The sequence below is a fragment of the Crotalus tigris genome, unplaced genomic scaffold (assembly GCF_016545835.1).
Source record: "Crotalus tigris isolate CLP2741 ecotype Arizona unplaced genomic scaffold, ASM1654583v1 scf7180000024461.5605484, whole genome shotgun sequence".
Classification (NCBI taxonomy): Eukaryota; Metazoa; Chordata; class Lepidosauria; order Squamata; family Viperidae; genus Crotalus; species Crotalus tigris.
In genome coordinates this window covers 231,317-258,170 of record NW_024100632.1, presented here as the reverse complement: position 1 = coordinate 258,170, position 26,854 = coordinate 231,317, and the positions used below count along the sequence as shown (strand labels likewise).

The 26,854-nt window shown below is 37.8% G+C and overlaps 1 protein-coding gene across 1 annotated transcript; it reads left to right on the top strand.

Moving 5' to 3' along the window:
• Nucleotides 1-3,545: 3,545 nt before the first annotated feature.
• Nucleotides 3,546-23,627, top strand: LOC120303203 (immunoglobulin lambda-1 light chain-like). The gene is given in 8 exon segments (XM_039332514.1): nt 3,546-3,621; nt 3,709-3,956; nt 3,958-4,031; nt 15,345-15,379; nt 17,814-18,128; nt 18,607-18,685; nt 20,458-20,522; nt 23,083-23,627. Coding segments are annotated over 8 exon segments (1,182 nt in total). The 5' UTR covers nt 3,546-3,575; the 3' UTR covers nt 23,403-23,627.
• The last annotated feature ends 3,227 nt before the right edge of the window (nt 23,628-26,854 follow it).

The window sequence follows — 26,854 nt, the reverse complement described above, 5'->3', positions numbered from 1 at the left end:
AACCAACTCACAGTACACCTTGACTCAGCCTGCGGCACAATCTTTTCCCCTGGGACAACCGGCAAAGATCCCATGTGCCATGAGCCGAGACAGCCAAGTGAGCAGCTATACCATACATTGGTACCAACAGAAGGCTGGAGAGAGTCCCAAATACCTTCTTTATAATGACAACAGCAATGGCCGGTTCATGGGGTCCAAGGACACCTCAGCCAATGCAGCCTATTTAACCGTTACAAACCTCCAGGCTGAAGATGAGGCTGTTTACTATTGTGGTGGTGGATACAGCAGTGGCAGCAACTGGAGGTATCACAGTGATACAATCACATGCAGAAGTGAGACAAAAACTCCCCCCTCAGCTGGCTTCTGCCTTCAACCTACCATCTACCTGGCCTTCTACACTTAGATGCACTGACGGCAGTGTTATCATCTCAACCGTGGTAAACTGAAAAACCTTGATTTTGCCACAAATATGTTGTTTTCAAGTATGGTTTTCAGCATGCCCTCCCATCTCTCTGCTTCCAAAACGACCTCCATAAACCGGCTAATTTATCTTAAACAGGAGCCTTGCCAGTAAAGAAACTGATTACTGTTATGAAACAAATCCTAATGCTATCTGTCATGCATGCAAATAAAAATACCTATTTCCAGCTTCATATTCTGTAAAAAGAATCTCTAAAAAGCCACTCTACCTGACTTCACATCTTCTCCATGGGTGGAGACCCTGTGGAGCAAAATACGATGGTAAATCCAGTCCCTTGAAACAACGTTAATATAAGGCTGACGGGTTCTGCTGTCCTTAGAGAATGGCTTGGGGTTTTCCTGTGGTTTGGGCTTCAAACGTTCAGCTTCAGAAGTTATGTGGTTTCACAGAAGTAGATGCTTAGGAAAATCCCACAGATCTCTGGAGACTTCACCGATAGTTCATAATTTCATAGTACGGCTTTGCGGTTGTTTCCTGATCCTGTCATTGTCTCCAAAGGTCTGCCCTGTAATGACAGTTTTCAAACTATTTAATATGTTAATTGCAATATTGGAAGCTGTATTGTATGTGGACAAGTTGGTAGGTTGATAGGAAAGAGAGAGAGAGAGAGATGATAGATAGATGATAGATAGATAGATAGAGATAGATAGATAGACAGACAGATATAGAAGATAGATAGATAGATAGATAGATAGATAGATAGATAGATAGATAGATAGATAGATAGAGAGACAGATAGAGAGACAGATAGAGAGACAGATAGAGAGACAGATAGACACAGATATAGATGATAGATGGATAGAGATAGATAGATAGATAGATAGATAGATAGATAGATAGATAGATAGATAGATAGATAGATAGATAGAAAGAAAGAATTGTAGGCAGCAATACATACAGTCTTCATTATATTAAATCATATCCCTCAAATCTATAAAAAATAAAGGATGGATTTTAACCGGCCCATACCCAGGACATGTCACATTTTATTGGTATGTCATTCCCTGAAGAATTTGGCCCTCCTACTCAATTTTTTGCAATTAAAAAAAATGAGAAAACAGATCTTTGTTATTATTGAATATTGTCCAGGTTACCAAAATGTATTCAGTTGTACACCTCATTTTATAGCACACACCTGCACAGGGCTCCCAAGAAATCCATCCTTCGCTTAAGAATACAAGAATATCCATTATTTTTTTTTTAAAAAATGTATTGTTAAGGTGGCAAGATGGGCTATATATACATTCGCCAATGTTTACGTCACTTCCTTTCCAGTCTGGCCTATATATAGTCACAAATGTCGATTTGATGAGTTTTTTCTTTTAAGAAGATCTTTTCTTTTGTTTTTGTTTTTTCTTCTGCTCACCAAAAGGTGTTTATTCCCCAGTGACCATTTTTAGCATCTGGGTAGCACTTCTGTTTTTCTGCTTAAGTGACTTGTGAAGCATCAGGAATGGTTAGTAACAGCCTTCAAGTCTGCTGGCCGTCTTGTGCCTTTTTTAAACTCCTCTGTTTCATTTGAAGGAGGAAGATGGAAAACTAAAGTGTCCATGGAATTTCTTTGGGTCTGCTGCCACCTTCAGTATCTGTCCAGAGCAGGGGGGGGGGGAAAGCACCCATTTGCAAGTGTTTGACTGAAAATGAAAGTTGGAAATTTAAGATGAGCACGCAATACCATTCAGAATCATCAGAGGGGGATGTGAGCCAAGCCTTGAGCATAAGTGCTTGCTGTTCTATATCCAGATAAGAAAAAGAAGGACGAGGGGAGACACGATAACAGTGTTCCAATATTTGAGAGGCTGCCACAAAGAAGAGGGAGTCAAGCTATTCTTCAAAGCACCTGAAGGCAGGATAAGAAGCAATGGATGGAAACACAGGAAGTATTAGTACCACTTTACAATGCCTTGGTAAGGCCACACTTGGAATACTGCATCCAGTTTTGGTCACTACGATGTAAAAAAGATGTTGAGACTCTAGAAAGAGTGCAGAGAAGAGCAACAAAGATGATCAGGGGACTGGAGGCTAAAACATCTGAAGAAGGGTTGTAGGAATTGGGTATGTTTACTTTAATGAAAAGAAGGACTAGGGGTGACATGATAGCAGTGTTCCAATATCTGAGGGGCTGCCCCAAAGAAGAAGGGGTCAACCTATTCTCCAAAGCCCCTGAAGGCAGGACAAGAAGCAATGGACAGAAAGTAATCAAGGAAGAATCAGCCTAGAAATAAGGAGAAATTTCCTGACAGTGAGAACAATTAATCGGTGGAATGGCTGGTCTTCAGAAGTTGTGGGTGCTCCATCACTGGAAGCTTTTAAGAAGGGACTGGACAACCATTTGTCTGAAATAGTATAGGCTTTCCTACTTGAGCAGGAAGATCTTCAAGGTCCCTTCCAATTCTGTTATTAATGCAGGAACCAGCACAGAATATCCCTCATCTTCATTAAAGCATCCCACATTTTTTTCCAGCTTCTAAAGTCTAAAAAATAGATGCTTGAACTTTAAGAAGTCAGTTTGCTAAAGTTAAAGCATGGGACAGCTTTTTCAGGCATGCACACTGGCTGAGGAATTCTGGGAGTTGAAGTCCACAAGTCATAACAGGGCCAAGTTTGAAGACCCCTGTTATAGATCTCACGAGAGAGAGAGAGAGAGAGAGAGAGAGAGAGAGAGAGAGAGAGAGAGAGAGAGAGAGAGAGAGAGAGAGAGAGAGAGAGAGAGAGAGAGATGTTGAAGCTGAAGCTCAAATCCTTTGGCCATCTAATGAGAAGAGAGAACCCTTTGGAAAAGACCTGGATGTGGGAGAGATGGACAGCAAAAGGAGAAAGGAATGGGGAAAGATGAGACAGTTCGATAGTGTTATTGACCCAATGAACATGAATTGAGAGAGAAGCCAGGGTGACAAGCATCCAGCCAAATTAGAGTGAGAAGCATTCGACGTAAATATCTCAGGAACTATTTAAGTAGCACCTCATTAACATGAAGGAGGAGCTTTCCTGCTCCACCAAAACGAGCAAGAAGGGTATAAAAGATGAGAAGACACAATTTCATCTCCATGGTGGATCTATTTATTCTTCTTCTGAGCCACCAAACTTCATCACTATGTTCTGGGCTCTTTGTCTTAGTATCTTGGTGGTGTGGTCCAAAGGTGAGATCATGTTATATGGAATTGCTTTCAAATAGCTGTAACTCGTGAACTAAAAGTGTGTAAAGCTTTTGTTTTGTTTTCCTCTAGGATCAACCTCACAGAGTGTAGTGTCTCAGCCTCCATCAGCCTCAGTGTCCCCAGGAAACACGGTGAAACTGCCCTGCATCTTGGCCAGTGGGGTCAACGTTGGCAGCTACAGGATATACTGGGTCCAGCAGAAGCTTCCAAGTTCTCCACGTTTTCTCTTACACTACCACACAGATTCAGACAAGGGTCAAGGCTCTGGGATTTCTTCTCGATTCTCCGGTTCCAAAGATTCCTCCACAAATAGCGGTTTTTTTAACCATTTCTGGAGTTATGAGCGAAGATGAGGCTGATTATTATTGTGCCACCTGGCACAGCAACACATTTCACAGTGATGCCTTCTGATGGAGAAGTGAGACAAAAACCGTCCTTCCCATTTCTACAGCATGTTGCTTCTCTCTCCTTGAGGTTTTTTTTTTTTCCCCCCCAGCGGCAGAGCAACCTCTAGCAACTCAAAAAGTTTTTTTCTATTCAATTTTCTAATTTTAATTAAGTTCTAGCACTTTCTCACATTTTATCACCGGGCTGCCCAGAATCGTCGTTATCAGTGAGATGGGTGGCATAGAAATTTAATAAATAAATAAAATAACAGAATTGGAATTGGAAGTCTTCTAGTCCAACCCTCTACTCAGGCAGGAAACACTAGACCATTTCAGACAAATGGCTGTCCAGTCTTTTCTTTAAAAACTTCCAGTGTTGGAACATTCACAATTTCTGGAGGCAGGTAGTTCCATTGATTAATTGTTCTGTCAGGAAATTCCTCCTTAGTTCTAGGTTGCTTCTCTCCTTGATTAGTTTCCATCTGTTGCTTCTTGTCTTGCCTTCTGGTGGCTTGGAGAATAGGTTGATCCCCCTCTTCTTTGTGGCAGTTCCTTAGATATTGGAACAACTATTAAATTAATGGTTCATCATCACAGCCCCCAGAAATCCCTTGGACACCTCACAACCTTGTGATAGCTATCCTCCACCCGACTAGTTTTGAACAACATGAGAGGTCCCTGGTGCCTTCTGGGCTTGGTGGTTTTCTTGAAGATGTTCCATTACCCAAACTAGGTAACATGATCAATGCTTGTGGAGGGGAAACCCTAACACTGATTATGTTACCTAGTTTGGGTAATGAAACATCTTCAAGAAAAACACCAAGCTCAGAGAGCATCAAGGATCCCCTCATTTCAACCTTGAGCTATAAATATTCTACAAGTGGTCATTGTTATTCATTGGATCGTGTTTCAGTCTCAGCATAGATAAGGAAAACGTAAAGATAACTACTTTACACATTTTGCAAACTTCTGTGGGTCATTTTGCCCTCACAGATAATGAAAACACCCACAAACACACGAAATCCAGAAGTCCAACTTGCAAAAAACAAGCAAACCATGGATAAAGAAGAAGATGTTTGGCACCATAGATAAGTTAAACCTTCATTCCTTCATTCTCTAACCTCTTTGAAGTCCGTTTATTTATTTCTTGGACTTGCATTCCCTCGCAATCAAAAGAGACTGTCCAGAACTCATATACAATAGAAGCATAATCAACTGCCCACGGGAATTAGGCAGTATATAAATTTAACAAATCATTATAGAAAAAAATAAAACGCTTAATAAAGCAAAATGCCACAGCAATAATGCATTCAATCCAACTCACTCCGATACAGAATTCTTTATTTAAAAAACTAATAGGGAGAAAGTAATCAGATTGCCTTGCATGTCATCACAAGTGTTGATTTGATGAGTTTTTCTTTTAAGAAGATCTTTTATTTTCTTTTTCTTCTTCTAACTAAAAATGTGTTTATTTCCCAGTGACCATTTTGAGCATCTGGAAAGCCGAAGACATTTTCATTTCTGTTTTTCTTCTCAAGTGACTTGTGAGCATCAGGAATGCTTAGTAACAGCCTTCACATCTGAGCTCGGCTGGCAGTCGTGACCTTTTGTATCCTGTATTTTATTTGGAGGAAGAAGCTGGAGAAACAAGGAGCCTTTTGGCATCTCTTTGGTTCTGCTGCCATCTTCAGGATTTCTCCAGACTGAGATGGTTGCAACAAAGAGAGCTGAAATTTTAAAATTCACATGCAACATTATTCAGTACCATCGGAGGGGGATGTGACCTAAGTCATCAGCATCCCCCCCCCCTTGTATTTTGATACCCAGATTATGACTGAAAAACAACTGAAAAGCCAGATCTTGCCAGCAGATGGTGAAATAGATCAAGAAGATACCAACTCAAGATGTTCAGTGCCCAAAAAACTGCTGGAATTACCAAGTCTGACATTTGTACTTCTATAACTATCTGGTTTGATACAGCCCCTAAACAGTTCAGGGTTTTTCACATTAGTTTAACATTAATCATCAAAGCCTCATTTTGAAGAGAAACCAATCAACGTTTTGAAATCGAATCATAATCCAAATCTAATCGCTGGTATTTCCATATTATGGAAGCTTTTGTGTGATGTTCAGGTGCGAACTGTGTTTATTTATTTGTTTTTAACAATTTACTGAAATTTGCACAATTCTTTTTGCTGAAGTGTGCTGTGTTGTCCTTCTGGAACTGCTGTTGTTCCAGAGAATGCAATATATCCAATATATTAATATAGAACATCGTAATCAAATAGTTGTACATATTAGCCAATATAATCAGATCAAGCTGAATTGACTGGTCTTCCATCAAATGAGTAAATTAGCAAAAAAAAAAAGAGAGAGATCCTCTTTGGACATTCCTATATTGTAAAAACGATGGAACTAGAAGTCTAACTAGACTTTTCTTACTAGAAGTAACTGTGCTACTATGGAAATACTCTTAACTTCCAGTCCTGAGCAGAGCTTTGGATTGATGGCTTACAAGTCTTTTCCAGTTTTGGTTTTAACAATGAATGTTGAATTCTAAGAAAATCTGTTTCAGCGTGTGTGGTGCTCTGATAACGACCGCAAATTCTCTACCTTTCCAGCCACGAACAGTGTACGTCACTGACAGATGTTTGGGCCATGGAGAACCTCACCCCTTCTCCACCTGAGGAGGCTGATGGACAGAAAATGCAAAGTCACGTGGTAAGAAAAACGGTTCTTTGTGGTTTCCGAAAATGCCAGATGCATCTGATGAACGTTTGTTGTTGAAGGTTACCAGATGCCTTCAGAAGTGGAGAAGGGAGTACTCAAGCTTTGTGCATATGAACTGGGCTTGATGTGGATTACATTGATCACGTATCTTTCTCTTCCTCCTGTGTTGGTTTCCATGGAAATCTTGTGGATCTTCTGGCTGGCCAGGAAATGGGATCGCTTGGCCATATGGATGCCATTTTGAATAGCTCTTCTCTAATGGATATCTTAGTGGTGATAGGAATGCAAACAGGAAAGCCTCTCTCTTTTTTAAGCCATTATTTTTAGGCTGCAGGTACCACTCGATGCCTTTCAGGTAAAGATAAATTGATGATTTAATTGGATTTACAACAAAAGATCACACAACACTCCTGCTTAGGAGCCTACATTTATAATTGTAGGTGGATTTTGGTTTCTTTCTGTTTCTATCCCTCAGATTGACCATTTTCTGTGGCCACTAAATATGCCTTCATATTTAAAGCAGTTTCAGGGCCATTTTCTTTCTTTACTTCTTCTTCCCTAAAGATTCATCATACTTCTGGATATATTCGGCCTCCCTTGATCTTTCCAAAACCTCTTATTTATGGATAATGTTATTTTGAAAATAAAAGAACCTGCCTTTGGAAAATGGAGAAGAACAAAGCTAAATGGATTATAATTTTCCCAGAGAGCAAGACCTGTTCTAGAAAAACTGTCTTCCTGCCTCAAAAGAGAATTGCATTGTGGTTTCGGATTAATGCACAGGAATCTATCCAACATCCACTATTTATAAGAAAAAGTTTTCATTTGTAAGTTCCACTGGACGAAATGGATGAGTTTTATTTCACCGTCTTCTTCTTCTCTGCCTCCACCATTAATTTGTCAAAGATGCTACAAAGAAATCCCTTCTTTGGGATTTGGAGTAGTTCTGGATTTGGAGTAGTTCTGGATGATCCAAGACAGGTCTGGTTCCGGGATGAAAGCACCTTAATTCTTCTGATTCAAAACATCAAAGAAAGTTCACTGTGGACCTGGAATTCAGGTAGGAAGGGAAATTGCTTCCCCATGGCTTTAATCTCTCTTTAGTTATGTTATGCCTAATTGTCACAATCTAAATTATTCACATGTGAGGGATTTAAGAAAGCAGTGATGTCATTTTATTTCTAAAATCAGTTATTATTAAGCAAATATTTGAGAATGGAAGAGCAATGTCAATGATGGGTTGAAGAGAGTGTGGAATTCATGGACATTCATGGGAATAGATTATTATATAGTATTGTTGCGTGGCCATTACTTGATGTGAATGACAGCGATAGGTAAGTCTCTTTAAAATACCGATACAATTGTTTTCCAACTGTTTCTGGATTGGATGATGATATGATGAAGGTGTTATCCATTCAGTCATGTCCAACTCTTACTAATTCTATGGGCCGGGGCTCTCCACATCTTCCAACCTTGTGCTACTTAGCGTTGTATAAAGAACTCTCAAACAGATGAACTAATGTAACCAAGCATCTGAGAATGGGAGAGAAAATGTTTGATGATGGAATTTCTCTGAGAATGGGAGAGAAAATGTTTGAGGATGGGTTGAAAAGAATGTGGAATTTCATGGAAATATTTTGAGCAGAGTGTTCCTTCTCTTTGCGGGATTAGCTTAGTGGGAAAAATTGCAAAGAACTTCCATAGAATATGCGATCCAGCTTGACTGCTCGTTCAAAAAAAGAAATTTGGAAATACGATTGTGTTTGCCAAGTGAGTAAATTTTTGGAAAGCGAATTATGACTTTGAAAAAAGAACTTAGTAGAAGCAAGGGTGGTCCAACTCAAAACGGCAAAGCCACACAACTTGATGGAGTTAGCAGAGATGGCTAAATTGACTGCTTTGATTAAAGAAAAGAACACAATTACTTTTGTTTTTATTTGGAAACCCCTTCTGGTCTTTTTTCTTGAGGTGGAAAAAAAATAAAACTTTGATTTTAGTTTTTGCTGATTAGATAGGTGCGTTGTTATAAAAATGGCTAGTTTATATTATTATATAAAAATTAAAAAATGAGGTTTGATGCTATTATCTTATTCTACTGCACCAAAAGGAATTGGAAGTCAATGCTTTTCTCTCTCTCTCTCTCTCTCTCTCTCTCTCTCTCTCTCTTGCCCTACGTTTTCTCTTCCCTTTTTCCTCCCTTATTTTCCCATTATTTTCTTTTGTATTTTGTATTTATATTATATTTTGATAAACTAATAAAAAAATGAACTAAAAAAATGACCAAGTCCATACCCCCTACAAAGTGAGCAATAGACTTATATATATATATACTGTATATATAAAATCTAAGATCAGAAAGCAGAAGTAAATGTTTTTGTATGGTCATTACTCACTGTGTGATTATCTTCGGCGCTGGAACCCAGTTGACAGTCACAGGTAAGTTTTTTTAAAATGTCGATATACTTGTTTTCCTACTGTTTCTGGATTGGATGATGATATGATAAAGATGTTATCCATCAGTCACGTCCAACTCTTAATGATTCTATGGCCCTCTTAACCAAATATCTGAGAATGGGAGAGAAAATGTTTGAGGATGAGTTGAAAAGAATGTGGAATTTCATGGAAACATTTTGAGCAGAGTATTCCTTCTCTTTGTGGGGATTACCTTAGTGGGAAAAATTGCAAAGAACTTCCATACAATATGCGATCCAGCTTGCCTGCTCGTTCAAAAAAAATAATAATGTGGAAAAATATGATTGTGTTTGCCAAACGAGTAAGTTTTGCAGAGCGAATTATGACTTTGAAAAAAGACTTATAAAAAAAAGATCAGAAAGCAGAAGTAAAGTTCTAGAGGAAATATTTTTATATGGCCCTCACTCACTGTGTGTATATCTTCGGCTCTGGAACCCAGTTGACAGTCACAGGTAAATCTTTTTAAAATGCCAATACAATTTTTTCCCAACCGTTTGTTATTTTAATTTGTGTTGTTCTTGTTGTTTTTCTTTTCTCTGTCTCGAATGAAGCATCTTCGGCGTAGCTCATCAGTTTACGTTAAAAAATGCTGGATTTTTTTTTTTTTTGATGTTGAATAAACTCTTAAATAGATTAAATATAAAGGGGGGGTTGTCTTTTTTGAGCTGATTAAGTCTGAAATATAATATGCCCTTACTTGGATTAAGCCATGTTTACAAATAGAGGATGAAGTGATCCGATTGTTCGTGTTCATCACATTTTGCTTTCATGATCCTTTTTTTCTCCAAGGTGTTATATTTTTTCCCCTAAAAAGCATGCTCATGTATCCTTATTGTGTTTAATAGTTTGTCTCTCACTATCTCTCACTAATCCAGGTGATGATGATGGCAAAATATCAAGCAAAGTGTTGTACACTTCTTCAATATCTCGTTTTATTTGCACATAGTTAATTTAAAGAGGATTTACCTCATTAGATAGATAATTTAAAAATTGAATCCTATCAAGTCTTTTTGATTGGTCAAAAAAGGAATGCAGTAAAGTAGGTTTAAACAAGTCAATGTAAGAAAAATAGTGTGTTGCAAAATGTTAGAATGTGAGTTTCCATGCCGTATCTGATTTTAAGGCAAAAGGGAGTTTTGAAAAAATAGAGAAATAGAACTTGTAACCTTAAATAAAATTCAGCTTTTCCCTTGCTTGAATGTTTAGATTTCTTTATCTAATTGCAAATATTCCTTCTGCTAAGATCTGAACTGAAGGAATAAAATGAGGGAAGGTTGAGATAATCTTTGAAGTTCTAAATACCGTAGATTTTTTTCCCCTATGAAAATAAATCCTAGACAAGTATTTGTGAATTTGTGTTAAGTCCAGCACTGATCATTCTTTTTTTTTTAAAAGGATCTGTGACTAATGTTTTGGTTCATAGAGTTGAGGTATATCATCTTAAAACACTATTTATATAATATTTCCCTTTGATTAAAAAAGGAATCCTCTGCAGGATCTACTATTAGATCTAGGGTTAGATTTATGCATCTTCACCTCTACCAAATTTTTCAGATTCAGCCACAACCTGGGAAATTTTATAATGATGTAAGCATCTCTCAGATTGTGTAAATAAATGGGTTGGATAGCCACAACTATAGATTCAGAAGGGATTGTTTTCTCAATGGTTCAAATTTGCAAAACTGGATATGCGAATTAATCTGAATTTCTCAGTTCTGAGGTCCCTTCCAAAACAACCTTCAAAGGGGTAAATGAATATGGTATGATTGTGAAAGAAACAAAAGTGGTATCTAACTAATGTGTTGGGTTTCCAATAGGAAGATAAACGGCCGTTTGCTGGAATTGTCTTTTCCTTTTTTTTTTCAAACTAATAAGATCAACCACCTTCACATCACACCATAATTCTCATTTACTCCCCTCAAAATTGATAAATTGGGACAAGACTTAAATTCAAATTATTTAACACAGATAAGTAACATAGTATGCAAGTAAAGGACTATAAATTTTGATGTTATCTCTTTTGCAGATGTTCAGAGTTTGGTTATTTTTCTCTTGCATGCATTAAACCAATGATAAAAAGTTTAAATCCAATATATTTCTTTCAGAGGATCATTTGAGATACACAAAATGTAAAAAGAAATCTGGATTAGGAGATTGGGCCATGTTTTCTTTGGCATTGATTTTAAATGTTCTTAGAAAGTTGGGTTGACATGAAACTCAGCTCTAAACATTTGAACCATTGAGTATGAATGTTTCTGGAAAGTTGGGTTGGCATCAATGCATTCCATGAAACTCAACTCTATTTCTGCCCTTTAATTCTCTTGTGCAGTCAAAATGTGTTTCCTAGGAAAAGGATTCATACTTCAGCTCACATAGTTGACTATTCCAGCACAGAGAAAGAACATCACTGCATTCAGGAACTAAAAATAATTTATTTCTCTTCCTCTCTCTCAAACTCACACATGTAGAGAGAGAGAAAAACCAACATGGGGGTAAGCAATCTGCATAGACAGAAGGCACTTAGTTTCTAATCTTCCTCCGGGCATGAGAGTTTTTTTCTAAAAAAAAATCTAATTCATTTACAAGTTGTACTTCTCTCTAAGCAATGCTGTTGTCCAGATGTTGTCTTGATGCAGTCCCATTTCTCTTCCACAAAATGCAAAGAAAAATAATTGCTGCTCAAGCAAGATTAAAATAATCAGAAAACTATTTCCTCTTCAAAATGTTCTTCTAAGAGAAATAATTTTGGAAAGTAACTCCCCTGCGAATACCTGCAGATATTCCTAAGTGGGAACATGCAGGAAATCTTACTCTGATGGAAAGAATTTCTGGTTCACAGAACTAACTACAAGAATTGTTGGTAGACTGCCAATGATTTGGGAGAACAAATCATTTAAAATAAAAGTTTTATTTAGGCTCCTATACCAAACAATAGGAATCTCTTTTGTCCGTGGTACATAATAGCTCCTTGTGGTGTTAAAATTACCTTCTGAGTGCGAAGGAAGTCACCCAAATATCTCCTCTAACTTTTAAATAATGTTCTTCTCTCCCTTAAGAAGGGGGTCTTATGATTTTTACCATCTTATCAACGTACTATTTTGAGAAATGTTGCCTTGACGTTTTCCCCACTCCCTCCCCTGCAGTCTTGATGAGGGAAACTGTCTATACATTTATCAATCTAGTTACTTGTGTTTTAAGATTCAGTGTGGAACTTCATGAGATCTTCCTCTCTTCCACGTCAGCCCACCGTATCTCCTTCGGTGCAAGTCTTTGCTCCTTCCCAGGAAGAGATCAGAAGCCCAAACCCACATACTGTGGTCTGTCTCATCAGCGAATTTTACCCACGTAATTTTGACCTGCAATGGAAGTGTGATGATAAAGTGATAACATCTGGAGTGGAGACAGCCAAGGCCACCAAGCAAGGGGACAAATACCTTGCCAGCAGTTACATGAAACTGAGTGCGTCTGACTATGAAAAATATGGCACTTTCACCTGTCAAGTGACGCATGAAGGAAAGACCATTTTGAAGAGCGTGTCAAAATCTGGAAGTTGTTAACTCCGTCATGTATCCTCTCCTGCCATTCGGCAGGAGACAGGGGTCCCTTCTCTTGGGGTCTCATTCATTCTTTCCTAAACTTTAGTGTGATCCATAGTGTCTCCTTCTATCACGTGTAGTTACACTCTTTGTATCCCCTCCATGCCTTCGCCCTTCAAACCGATTCCCCCCTCTTGATCTGCTAGATTCTACTGTCAGCACATTAATAAAGATGGATGTATTTCATTTGCGTGATTGTTTCATCAAATTCATCAAGAATACAGAGCTATATAAACTTGGTTATCTTTAAGGAAAAGCAGTCTGTTTCCAAGGTCCAATTTTGCCCAGTTAAACAGTTACCCAAAAAAACCCTAGGTCTGATTCTCTTGGGAATATCAAGAACCATCATCTGGTTTTGGACCCTACATGGATGTTGCAATAAATTCACACATGAATGCTTCTCAAGTTTCAAATGAAAATATCTTGTCCTTTAGTAGCAATGCTAGCAGATTTGGGAATATATGAGCTCACGGCAGCCCTTCCAATAACTCCTCGTCCTCCAACTGATACACAGTGAATATATAGTTGAACTACTATCTCTCAAGTCATATCCACCCCATATCCTTAATTCATACAAAAAGTGGTATTACAAACATATATAAAAGGGGAAAACGCGTTGACAATCATGGAAGGGCCCAAGCAAGTCTAGAAGTAAATATTTGGCCATTGGCTTCAAAATACCTGGGTGTTAGCCATTTAATAAGAATACTTCTATCTCTTCATCATGATTGGGATTCATCAGATCCAGGAATTGGTGTTTTAGCTCTGATTCACAGTTCAAATACAGAGGGCATTTTATTTAATTAAAAAAAAAACCTTGTGGTAAGATGGCCCACCAATACATTTAATAAATAAATAAATTAAATAAACAAATGAAGTAGGCTTCTAGATTCGAGCAAATACATACTCACCTCATCGTATGGCAAACTGATCAGGTGTCATCAAACCAGTATCTAGCTAGGAAACCCACATGCAAAGGCAGGTTTAGTTGTTTACACAGACTGCTTGCAAATTCAAAGCTATTTGGGGAATATTAATATTCCATTGGTCTGGTTGAATATTGCTCAAGCCCTTCACAAGATGTTTCTTTTGTCATTCTTCAGAGTTAATTCCTTATTCCCTGAGGACAAAATAAGAAACAAGAGACAAGAGAAGAAGCATTGATGGGTTTTAAGCATCCACCTAGACATCCCAGATTCTTTTCAGACCTATGAATTACTCTAGGTCCAAGGGCAGTGTCTCAAACATTGCATTTCCACTCTCTCAGAAAAAGGCCCTGGAAGAAGATCTAAAACCTTAGGAGATGTTGTCCCTATCCTCTCTATATGTAAAAGCTTATTTTACAACCGATTCCAGCGTTTCCAATCTAAAGGTCATCACACAAGCACAATGGAGCATTCCAAATCTCCACACAAGGCACAATATTAACAACAAGATATGACCTCTTGTATTTACAGTTATGTATAGATAAGCATGGATGGAGTCACTGAAGCAGTAGGTGTGAACTTAAATGGACTCCAGAAGATGGTAGAGGACAGAAAGACTTGGAGGAACGTTGTCCATGGGGTCGCGATGGGTCGGACACGACTTCGCAATTAACAACAACAAATAGATAAGCATGTAGAGAATTGTAACTCATCCAGAAAAATCTCAGTTGTCTCTCTATTTCAAAAGTTATTTTACAACCTAACCCAGAGTTTTCATGAAAGTACACATTCTAAAGGACATCACACAATCACAATGGAGCAGTCAAAATCCCCATACTAGACATAATGTTGACTTCGTGGTATGATCTCTTATATTTACAGTTAAGGAAACCTCAGATAAGCATGTAGAGAATTGTAACTCATTCAGAAAAATCTCAATTGTCCTTATTAGAAATTCAACAGGTAGATCTGAATATAAGCAGGCAGAAGCCATGGTCCAGGGCCTTCCTCGTATAACGTATCCCAAGAAATTTAAAGCTATCTATCTGGAATGATCCACTGAGCTTTCAATGTCAAGGACATTTAAATTGGATGAGCCCGAATCATAAAGGAGAAACTTCCTGGGGTTCAATTTTCCGATGGATCTACTGAAAACTATTCTTAACAATGGACTACAGTAATCATACTACAGTGATCAAACTGTACTTCAAGAACAGATCCAGTGCATTGGTGAAATCCATCCAAAACAATTACAGCATAGACAAAACTTCAGTTCCTACAAAGTAACTTTTCACACTTCTTAAGCATAGTTTATATTTTTTTAAACTGGCAAAGCTGCAGACACTTGGGCTTCTTTCACATAGTCTTGAAGGAATCTACCATCTGCCTGCATCCAGAAAGGAATCGCTTCAAGAATTGAAGTTCACTAACAAATCCTTCTTTTACTACTCCAAAAATGGACCATTGGTTTCTTTTTCCAAAATACATTCCATGGGATTTAAAAGACTTGAAATGACCATGTCAAGGAGACTCACCACTTACTCAAGAGCATCAAGAGAGAGTAGGTTTATGTACAGCTGTGTATCACTGTGGTGGGTGTTCGGAGGAGGAACCGACCTAACTGTCACAGGTAAGTCAATTAATTGATCCCAAATCTTTCTTTCTGCATGTGATTTTTTCATTTTTTTCCTCCTCTTTTCCTACTTTGGCTCCATGCACTTTGATTTTAGGGTTGCTTTTGATTCATCAGTGGTGATGTTTTGAACATTTAGCTCAAGTCAGGACAGGTGGATTCGAATCTATATTGTTTTGTCTTTCCTGTTCACAGATATATTTTGATTTTCAAGATCAGGGTCAATGAGATCCCGAGAAATCTCACTGATCACTACTTTTATACTCAGGCATAGTTTTTTCTGTGGATTAAAGGAAAACAGAGAGATTAATTTGTATTGTGTTCTCTTCAGTGGAACTGAATGGGATTGGCTGGGATTTGACTTTAGCACCCTGTGTTTAGATTTCCCAAGTGGAATTAAGTAAACTGAAGTATGATCCATGGTCAATCTGTTCTTTTGCTTTATCATTTGCTTTAAAAAAAGTCTCCATCATCCTACAGCCTCTGAAAGACAAGGCAGAGAGTTTAATCTTCCATCATCAAAATTACATTAAAATGTTGGAATGTCTGATCAATTGTCCATCATTCATTCCAACAGCCAAATCAGCCATTGCAGTGAGTTAAAGCTTTACTACATATCCTGATGTTTTCTTGTTTTTTTTCTCTCTTGTTTTAATTATTTATTCAAGGTGTATTTTTTTTGTAACCACCAGCTTCAATGGACTCCGTGCTGGGATTTCCCTTTGATTGAAAAAGGGATCCTCTGCAGGATCTACTATTAGATCTAGGGTTAGATTTATGCACCTTCACCTCTGCCAATTTTTTTCAGATTCAGCCACAACCTGGGAAATTTTATAATGATATAAGCATCTCTCAGATTGTGTAGATAAATGGGTTGGATAGCCACAACCAGAGATTCAGAGGGGATTGTTTTCTCAATGGCTCAAACTTGCAGAAATGGATATGTGAATTAATCTGAATTTCTCAGTTGTGAGGTCCCTTCCAAAACAACCTTCAAAGGGGTAAATGAATATGGTATGATTGTGAAAGAAACAAAAGTGGTATCTAACTAATGTGTTGGGTTTCCAATAGGAAGATAAATGGCCGTTTGCTGGAATTGTCTTTTCCTTTTTTTTTTCAAACTAATAAGATCAACCACCTTCACATCACACCATAATTCTCATTTACTCCCCTCAAAATTGATAAATTGGGACAAGACTTAAATTCAAATTATTTAACACAGATAAGTAACATAGTATGCAAGTAAAGGACTATAAATTTTGATGTTATCTCTTTTGCAGATGTTCAGAGTTTGGTATTTTTCTCCTGCATGCATTAAACCAATGATAAAAAGTTTAAATCCAATATATTTCTTTCAGAGGATCATTTGAGATGCACAAAATGTAAAAAGAAATCTGGATTAGGAGATTGGGCCATGTTTTCTTTGGCATTGAGTTTAAATGTTCTTAGAAAGTTGGGTTGACATGAAACTCAGCTCTAAACATTTGAACCATTGAGTTTGAATGTTTCTGGAAAGTTGGGTTGGCATCAATGCATTCCATGAAACTCAACTCTATTTCTGCCCTTTAATTCTCTTGTGCAGTCAAAATGTGTTTCCTAGGAAAAGAATTCATACTTCAGCTCACATAGTTGACTATTCCAGCACAGAGAAAGAACATCACTGCATTCAGGAACTAAAAATAATTTATTTCTCTTCCTCTCTCTCAAACTCACACATGTAGAGAGAGAGAAAAACCAACATGGGGGTAAGCAATCTGCATAGACAGAAGGTACTTAGTTTCTAATCTTCCTCCGGGCATGATAGAGAATTTTTTTCTAAAAAAAATCTAATTCATTTACAAGTTGTACTTCTCTCTAAGCAATGCTGTTGTCCAGATGTTGTCTTGATGCAGTCCCATTTCTCCTCCACAAAATGCAAAGAAAAATAATTGCTGCTCAAGCAAGATTAAAATAATCAGAAAACTATTTCCTCTTCAAAATGTTCTTCTAAGAGAAATAATTTTGGAAAGTAACTCCCCTGCGGATACCTGCAGATATTCCTAAGTGGGAACATGCAGGAAATCTTACTCTGATGGAAAGAACTAACTACAAGAATTGTTGGTAGACGGCCAATGATTTGGGAGAACAAATCATTTAAAATAAAAGTTTTATTTAGGCTCCTATACCAAACAATAGGAATCTCTTTTGTCCATGGTACATAATAGCTCCTTGTGGTGTTAACTTTTAAATAATGTTCTTCTCTCTCTTAAGAAGGGGGTCTTATGATTTTTACCATCTTATCAACGTATTATTTTGAGAAATGTTGCCTTGACGTTTTCCCCACTCCCTCCCCTGCAGTCTTGATGAGGAAAACTGTCTATACATTTATCAGTCTAGTTACTTGTGTTTTAAGATTCAGTGTGGAACTTCATGAGATCTTCCTCTCTTCCAGGTCAGCCCACCGTATCTCCTTTGGTGCAAGTCTTTGCTCCTTCCCAGGAAGAGATCAGAAGCCCAAACCCACATACTGTGGTCTGTCTCATCAGCGAATTTTACCCACGTAATTTTGACCTGCAATGGAAGTGTGATGATAAAGTGATAACATCTGGAGTGGAGACAGCCAAGGCCACCAAGCAAGGGGACAAATACCTTGCCAGCAGTTACATGAAACTGAGTGCGTCTGACTATGAAAAATATGGCACTTTCACCTGTCAAGTGACGCATGAAGGAAAGACCATTGTGAAGAGCGTGTCAAAATCTGGAAGTTGTTAACTCCGTCATGTATCCTCTCCTGCCATTCGGCAGGAGACAGGGGTCCCTTCTCTTGGGGTCTCATTCATTCTTTCCTAAACTTTAGTGTGATCCATAGTGTCTCCTTCTATCACGTGTAGCTACACTCTTTGTATCCCCTCCATGCCTTCGCCCTTCAAACCGATTCCCCCCTCTTGATCTGCTAGATTCTACTGTCAGCACATTAATAAAGATGGATGTATTTCATTTGCGTGATTGTTTCATCAAATTCATCAAGAATACAGAGCTATATAAACTTGGTTATCTTTAAGGAAAAGCAGTCTGTTTCCAAGGTCCAATTTTGCCCAGTTAAACAGTTACCCAAAAAAACCCTAGGTCTGATTCTCTTGGGAATATCAAGAACCATCATCTGGTTTTGGACCCTACATGGATGTTGCAATACATTCACACATGAATGCTTCTCAAGTTTCAAATGAAAATATCTTGTCCTTTAGTAGCAATGCTAGCAAATTTGGGAATATATGAGCTCACGGCAGCCCTTCCAATAACTCCTCGTCCTCCAACTGATACACAGTGAATATATAGTTGAACTACCATCTCTCAAGTCACAAAGTGTAAAAGTACCCATATCCTTAATTCATGCAAAAAGTGGTGTTGTAAACATATATGAAATGAAAATGCCTTGTTCTTTAGTAGTAATGCTAACAGATTCAGGGAGATGTGGGGTCATAGAGATTCTTCCAATAACTTTAACCAGTCCTCCAGCTGACATCAATATATAGGATTGGATGGAATGGGACATTTCAGTCTTATTGTCTGTCTGTCTGTCTGTCTGTCTGTCTGTCTGTGTCTGTCTGTCTGTCTGTCTAGCTATCTAGCTATCTAGCATCTATAGCTATCTATCATCTATCATCTATGTGTCTGTCTGTTGTCTGTCTGTCTAGCTATCTAGCATCTATAGCTATCTATCATCTATCTATCTGTCTGTCTGTCTGTCTGTCTGTCTATCTATCTATCTATCTATCTATCATCTATCTACTATCTCTCAAGTCACAAATAGTAAAAGTACACCTATTAATTCATGCCAAAAGCAACATTATAAACAAATATACAAGGAAAAAATGCTATAAAGTTAACAATAAAAGGGGAAAAAAACGTTGACCATCATGGAAAGATGCAAGCAGGGCTACAAATAAATATTTTGCCATTGGTTTGAAAACATCTGGGCTTTGGTTATTTAATAAGAAAACTTCCATCTCTCCACCATGACTGGTGTTTATCAGATTCAGGAATTGATGTTTTAGCTCTGATTGACAGTTCAAGTCCAGAGGATGGTTTTAAAGGACTCAACTTCTAGATTAGAGCAAATTCCTCATTTCCTAAGGACAAAACAAGAAAGGGGAAAAAAGGACTCAACATTTAAGGAACTATCTAAATATCCCAGATTCTTTTCAGATCTATGAGTCTCTTCAGGTCCAAGTGGCTCAAAAAAAAAAAAAAACCTAGACCAGAGTTATCTTAGAAGATATTGTTTATCACTTCTACATATTTCAAAACTTATTTTACAAACTATCCCAGAGTTCCCACGAAGGTACACCTTCTCAAGGACATCACACAGTCACAATGGAGCATTCCAAGTCTCCACACAAGGCACAATATTAACAACAAGGAATGACCTCTTGTATTTACAGTTAAGGTAACTTGCGAATAAGCAGGTAGAGAATTGTAGAAAAATCTGTTGTCCTTATTAGCAATTCAACAGGTAGATCTGAATAACAGCAGGCATAACCCATGGTCTAGGGCCTTCTTGGAAGTGTTCCTCATATAAGGTGTCCCGAGAAACTGAAAGCTATCTATCTTGCGTGATTCACTGAGCTTTCAACCTTGAGGACATTTATTAAAAATAATTCAGAATCAGAAAACTGATCCATGTCTGGTGGATCTACTCAACAGATCTAGTGCACTGGCTTAAATTCATCAAAAACAGTTTGAGCATAGACAAAATTTTGATACCTACAAAGTAACTTGTCGTGCCTTCTTAAACATAGCTTATATTTGCTAAAGTGAAAAAGCTGCAGACACTTGAGCTTCTTACATTTAACTCAATCTTCAAGAAATCTCTCTATATCCAGAGATCTTTATAAAACACCAACAGGCCCGTTTTTTACTGCTCTGAAAATGGGCCATTGGCTTTTTTTCCCCCCAAAAAAATGCACTCCATGGGATTTAAGAAAATTGAAATAACCATATCAAGGACATCTCCTGTCCTGTTCTAATATGAAACAGAGGTTTATGATTTTTCTCTTTAAAATCTCTGTGACTTTTTTGCTATGAAATGACACTAGGTTTTTGTATAGCTGTGCATCACTGTGGTATGTCTTCGGAGGAGGGACCCAGCTAACCGTCACAGGTAAGTCAATTAATCGATCTCTTGCTGCATGTGGTATTTTCATTTTTTTCATCTTTTTCCTCCTTTTTATCCACTTTAACTCCTTTGATTTTAGGGTTGCTTTTGATTCATCAATGGTGATTACTTTCAATAAGAACTGAATATTCACACCAGGTCAAATCTATGTTAATTCAAATCTATGTTATTTATCATCGGTGTTCCCAGGTACACTTTGATTTTCATGATCAGGGTCAATGAGGTTTTCAGAAATCTTACTTATGGCTACTTTTACACTCAGGAGTAGCTATTCTTCGGTTAAAGAAAAACTGAGAGATTAGTTTGTAATATAGTCCTTTCAATGGAATAGAATGGGGTTGAGTGAAAGTTTGATATTGTCATTGTGTGGTTAGATTTTTCCAGATAGAATTAAATAAGCCAAAGTATGATATGATACCTTATCAATACGATACATTGCTTGATTGTTTGGTCATCAAAGCGGTCCATCTTCTTAAACTATTGAGAGATATGGCAGAGAAGGGTCAAAAATATTGGGGTCATTTTTTAAAAAAATCAGACATCAAAATTGCAAGGGAATGTTGGAATGTTTGATCAACAGTCCATCATTCATTCCAAAATCAGTCAATGTATCCTGATATTTTCTTATTTTTTCTTGTTTTATTTGTTCAAGTTTTACTATAGCCGCCCAACTCCAATAGATTCTGGCCAGTGGTTTTCCTCTAATTGAAAGGGAATCTGCAGCAGGATCTACCAGTAGATCTAGGGTTAGATTTAGAGCGATGATGGTGATTGTCCAAATTATGCACCTCCGCCTTTCAGGAAAATATTCAGATTCTGTCACAAAAGTAACCCCTAGAGAAATGTTTCAGATGCAGGGGTGAGCATCTCTCTGATTCTGTGCATAAGAGCTACCATATGGATATGATGTATAATATTATATAGATAGCATATGAATATGAGAAGATACCAGCCACAGGTTCAGAGGACACCATTTCTCCTTGGCTTAACTTTGCAGAAGTGGCTATGGGAATGAACCATCCATTTCTCAGTTGTTGGGGTCTTTCCTAAACAACCTTTAAAGGGGTTAATGAATGTGGTATGATTGTGAAGGGAAACAGAAGCGGCATTGATCCCTTGTGGTAGAATGATGGCCCATCCAACTTTCATTTTAGCAAGTCATATAGGAGTTTGGTCAAATTGTCTTTTTCTATTTTGTCCAAACTATGATCAACCACCTTCATATCAAACCATAAACATTTAGCCATTGGGATAAGCCTTAAATTCAAAACCATTAATCTCAAATAAATAATACAATAGGCAAGCAATGGACTACCAAGTTTCACGTCATCTCTTTTTCCAGATGTTCAGAATTCTTCTCTTTTTCTCCTTCATATGTTAAACAAATGATAGACAATTTAAATCCTAAATATTTCTTTCAAAGCATAATTTGAGAAGAGTCCTTAAATAATTGATCAGCTGAGTGGGAAAAATAAGTAACATCCTATTAAATGTAAGATGTATTTTGTGAGAGACGTCTGGTAGCATGCATGTCATATGTATTCTTTCAATCTGATGACTTGGAATAAGGAGATCAGAAGAACATTTTATCAATTTTGGATTATAGGGACCAACTTAGAATGAGTTTTCAAGTCATCGCTCATGAAGTTGGAATCTAACATAAATTGGATTCTCTTCTCTAAGAGGTTCTCCACAAAATGTCGGAAAAAAATCTGGGTTGGGAAATTGGACCACCTTTTCTTTGACATTAAATGCTCTTAGAAAGTTGGGTTGACTTCCAAGAGAGGTATACTTGCTATGAATGTCAACTCTGTTTCTGTCCTTTAATTCTCTTATGTAATAAAAATGTGATTCCCAGGAGAAAGATTCTTGCTTTTTGATAGGAGGTCATGTGATCGACTGTTCCACTGTGGAACATCACTGCATTCAGGAACTAAAAATAATTTATTGCTCTTCTCTCTGAAACTCACACATGTAGGGAGAGAAACCAGCAGGGGAGTGAGAATCTGAATATACAGAAGTCTCTTAAGTTTCTAATCTTCTGGCGTGGTAGAGAGAAAAAAATTCAACAATTCTAATTCATAATTGGTATAGTTAAACCCATTTACAAGCTGTACATCTCCCTAAGGCATGCTGTTGTCCAGATGTTCTGTTGATGCAGTCTTCTCTGTCTTCTACTAATTGCACAGAAAAATAATGGTTACTCAAGTAAGGTTCAAGGTCATCAGAAAGTTATTGCTCTTCCAAATGTTCTTGTAAGAGAAACAGATGTAAAAAATAACAGTGAGACTCTGTAAGAAATATTACTCATAGAATTTCTGGTGAAAATCTTAGTGTTTCACAGAAGTAACTAAAAGAATTGTTGGTAGACTGCAACAATGGAATATCAAACACTATTCTGAAAAAGTTTGCCTTGATGTTTCTCTCCCCTGCTGTCTTGATGAGGAAAACTGTCTATATATTTATCAATCTAGTTACCCTGTCAATATTGTGTTGAAGTTTTAAGATGCAGTGTAGAACTTCATGAGATCTTCCTCTCTTCCAGGTCAGCCCACCGTATCTCCTTCGGTGCAAGTCTTTGCTCCTTCCCAGGAAGAGATCAGAAGCCCGAACCCACATACTGTGGTCTGTCTCATCAGCGAATTTTACCCACGTAATTTTGACCTGCAATGGAAGTGTGATGATAAAGTGATAACATCTGGAGTGGAGACAGCCAAGGCCACCAAGCAAGGGGACAAATACCTTGCCAGCAGTTACATGAAACTGAGTGCGTCTGACTATGAAAAATATGGCACTTTCACCTGTCAAGTGACGCATGAAGGAAAGACCATTGTGAAGAGCGTGTCAAAATCTGGAAGTTGTTAACTCCGTCATGTATCCTCTCCTGCCATTCGGCAGGAGACAGGGGTCCCTTCTCTTGGGGTCTCATTCATTCTTTCCTAAACTTTAGTGTGATCCATAGTGTCTCTTTCAATCCCATGTAGCTACACTCTTTGTATCCCCTCCATGCCTTCGCCCTTCAAACCGATTCCCCCCTCTTGATCTGCTAGATTCTACTGTCAGCACATTAATAAAGATGGATGTATTTCATTTGTGTGATTGTTTTGCCGAATTTATTAAGAGGAGTAGTTGTGGGAAGACAAGGCTTTATGGTTTCAACATTTTGTTCCTCACAGATATCAGCCAGCTCCAATATTAAGAAGGAGAGAGCTGAATCCGTTGTCATTGAAGAAAGGGCACATCTAGTTTCAGATGCCGTGAAGTTTTTCTATATTTATCCACTCACACAAGTTATTCCCCCTCTGGTTCCAAATGATAGTGTATTACATTGAGGATAGTAGACCTGGGAATGTATAGGATAAAACCTGGGGCCAGAGTGGGTTGAATTAAGATTTTGATTTCCCACCTACAGTTTTTAGCTTCTCTGTGTCCATGAAGGCAGCATAAATTAGGCTTTCCACATTTTACCATCACGAGAAACCGCCTATGAAATCTAAACATTCTTTAATGAAAACGCAAGCTTTCCCCCTGTCTCCTCAGATGCTTAAGCTTTTTTAAACACAGAAATCCAGTTAGTAACCTGATCTGGGAAAAAGATTCCAAGATTAAAAGTCACACTCTATCACTGTTGCTCAGGACCTGATGAACATGAGGATATCACCATGCATTATTGTGCTAGGAATGAGACATTTTTCATAAGTGTCTTCAACTTTACTGGAATGTATTAAATTGGTCATGGGGTATTGGAATTTTGGAAATTGCTGACCCAACATATCTCAAAGGTACCAGATGGATGAGAAACAATGATAGATCATGTTTAGATTGTATGGTGTCTAGGATAACCAATCAGGAACTATTTGGAGGTTAGGCTGGGCTGAGGGTAATCTTACTTTTCAGATCTAGAAGAACTTCTAGAACATCTACGACCTCTCATGTCTATACCAAACGCCTTTCATCACATGGAAGTTCACCTCATTTAACAATCAGCATGCACTTTCTGGAATATGGTGTTATTTTGGACCTGGAAAACACAAAAACACTGTTATGAATCCTTTCTTCAGAGACTAGGAACAACCAAGTTTATAAAGATAGGCTTTAGGTGTTTCCAAACCAGGCTGCTATAGGCATTTAATGCCAATAAGGCAGCCCCTCAATGTAAAATTATCCCTCTTCATAACAAAGTTTAAGGAAAAGACTTCACAAGTGACTTTTTGATTTTACAAATGCCATGGCCTCTAGGCTGGCAGGAGGACTTATTCATGCCTAAGGGATGGACCACAAGGATCTCAAGGGTAGCATTCCATACAGTGACCTATCCTCAATCAAATTATGAAATGTATCAAGGGTCATCAAGCCTTTCTTTAACTTTGCCCAAAGAATTTGCACGATTTTATTCTCCTTCCTAAGATCTACTAGATAAAGCTGATGGAGTACAAGCCTCTCCAGTTAGCATCACAACAACATGGTAGCCAATACTACACATAGCCATCCCGCTGATCAATAATGACATTACCATTCCGTGAATTTCATTTTTTTCCAAGTTTTCAGTCCCAATTCACATGTGCTCCAGCATAAATCTATGGATATTGTCCTAAGTAATCACAACCTGTTTGTCTTGAAACAGATGGAATTCAGATAGACTAGATATATCAGTTGGAAGCCACAAGGCTATATACATGTTTTAAATAAATAAAATAAATAAATTTTAATCAGAAATAAATTAATTCCCGATAGCCTGCTGCATGCACAACTATGGAACTGACATTTCAGCACCTGTACAACTAAGGCCATAAGAAGACAAATGAACACACAAAGAGGAACTGCCCACAGAAGGAATGTAAAGGTTGATCCATTCCCCATGAATTCCAGTAGAAAGTTATGCTTTTAGTGGAAATTACAGTATGTCTCCTGAATTTTAGTTAATAAAAACCCAGGTATAACCTTCCCTGGGCTGCCAACATGTTCATTATATGATTAATTAAAATAAGTTTCTGGAAGAGTTTTCCTACTGATAATTAGGGAGGTCCTTACACCCCAAAATGATCTAGTGCCTTAATTTATAAGAAACCACTTTAATTTAGACAAAAGTGCCAACACTTCTCAGTGTTCTACAACTGGCTATATCACTAGAAGCTATTTTGTGACTCTTCTGTATAATTCAGTGTAAAAATGAACGATGGCTCTAATCTGTCCTGTTTTCTTCACTTATCAGTGGGACTGCATCCATTGGATTTTCTTGAATGATCTCCTTGTCCACGAATGGCTTCCGTGATGTCCAAGTATGAACCACTCACACCTCATCATTTTTGTTCTTCCGGAATACGACGTTTGCTCCAGATCCATTTTGAACTTTTATGAAACCCAGTTCATTGTCCAAGGTGGGATCTATCTTCAATGAACTGTCGTGAAAATGAGGGGAGGTTTTTGTATGGCCATATGTCACCGTGGTTCATCTTCGGAGGTGGAACCCAATTAACCGTCACAGGTAAGTCCATTTATCCTTCTAATCTTTCCTTCTCCATAGCATTTTGTAAAGCTTCTCCATGACTTTTTTCCTCTTTTTCTTGGTCTAGCAGACCTTAACAAGATAAACTCTTTCATTCACTGGGAATGAACATTCCTGCATGTACAAAATCAGCATGTTGAGAAGAAGGTCCTTAGCCAGGAAATGGTAGAGTGTTTTCATTAATGCCATAGAAAAGTTGAGTTGTCTGAGTTGTGAAAAGTCTGGAGCAATCACAGAGTCAGCAGAGTTGCGTTACCAATTCAATTCCAGGTTTAGAAGGTACTTTACAAGAGGACTAAAGGACTCTTTCTGAGATCCAAGTAGCTGGGAGCAAAACCGGCATTCTGAATACTCCTTAAGAAGGATCAGCTTTCTCCAATCCATCACCCTAAGATATTCTTATCGTTATCAATTAGTTTGGACCAAACTATTTTTTGCATCATAATTTTTTTTCTTTATTTTCCAACGCTCTTCAGCTACAAGAACTTACTTACTTGATAGAGGGCTCTCATTATCTCTAAGCACTTACTAGTCTAGCTCCAGATGTTATTTTTCAGATTATTACTTTCCTGACTGCTTTTCAATGTCACCATACCTTGTCTGGGAATAATATTTCAGGTAGAAATAATTCAAAATGGTCACCTGTTATCTCTTAAGTATTTTTCCTTTTGAAAGTAAGTTCTGACTTGTATCTCAAGGAGGTTTCTGCCTTAATTGATTTTACATAAGCAATTGGGTTTTTACACAATAAATCTGACTTCCTTATCAAAGCCCTGTCTGAATGTCCATTTTGAGATGCTTTGTTGTGTCC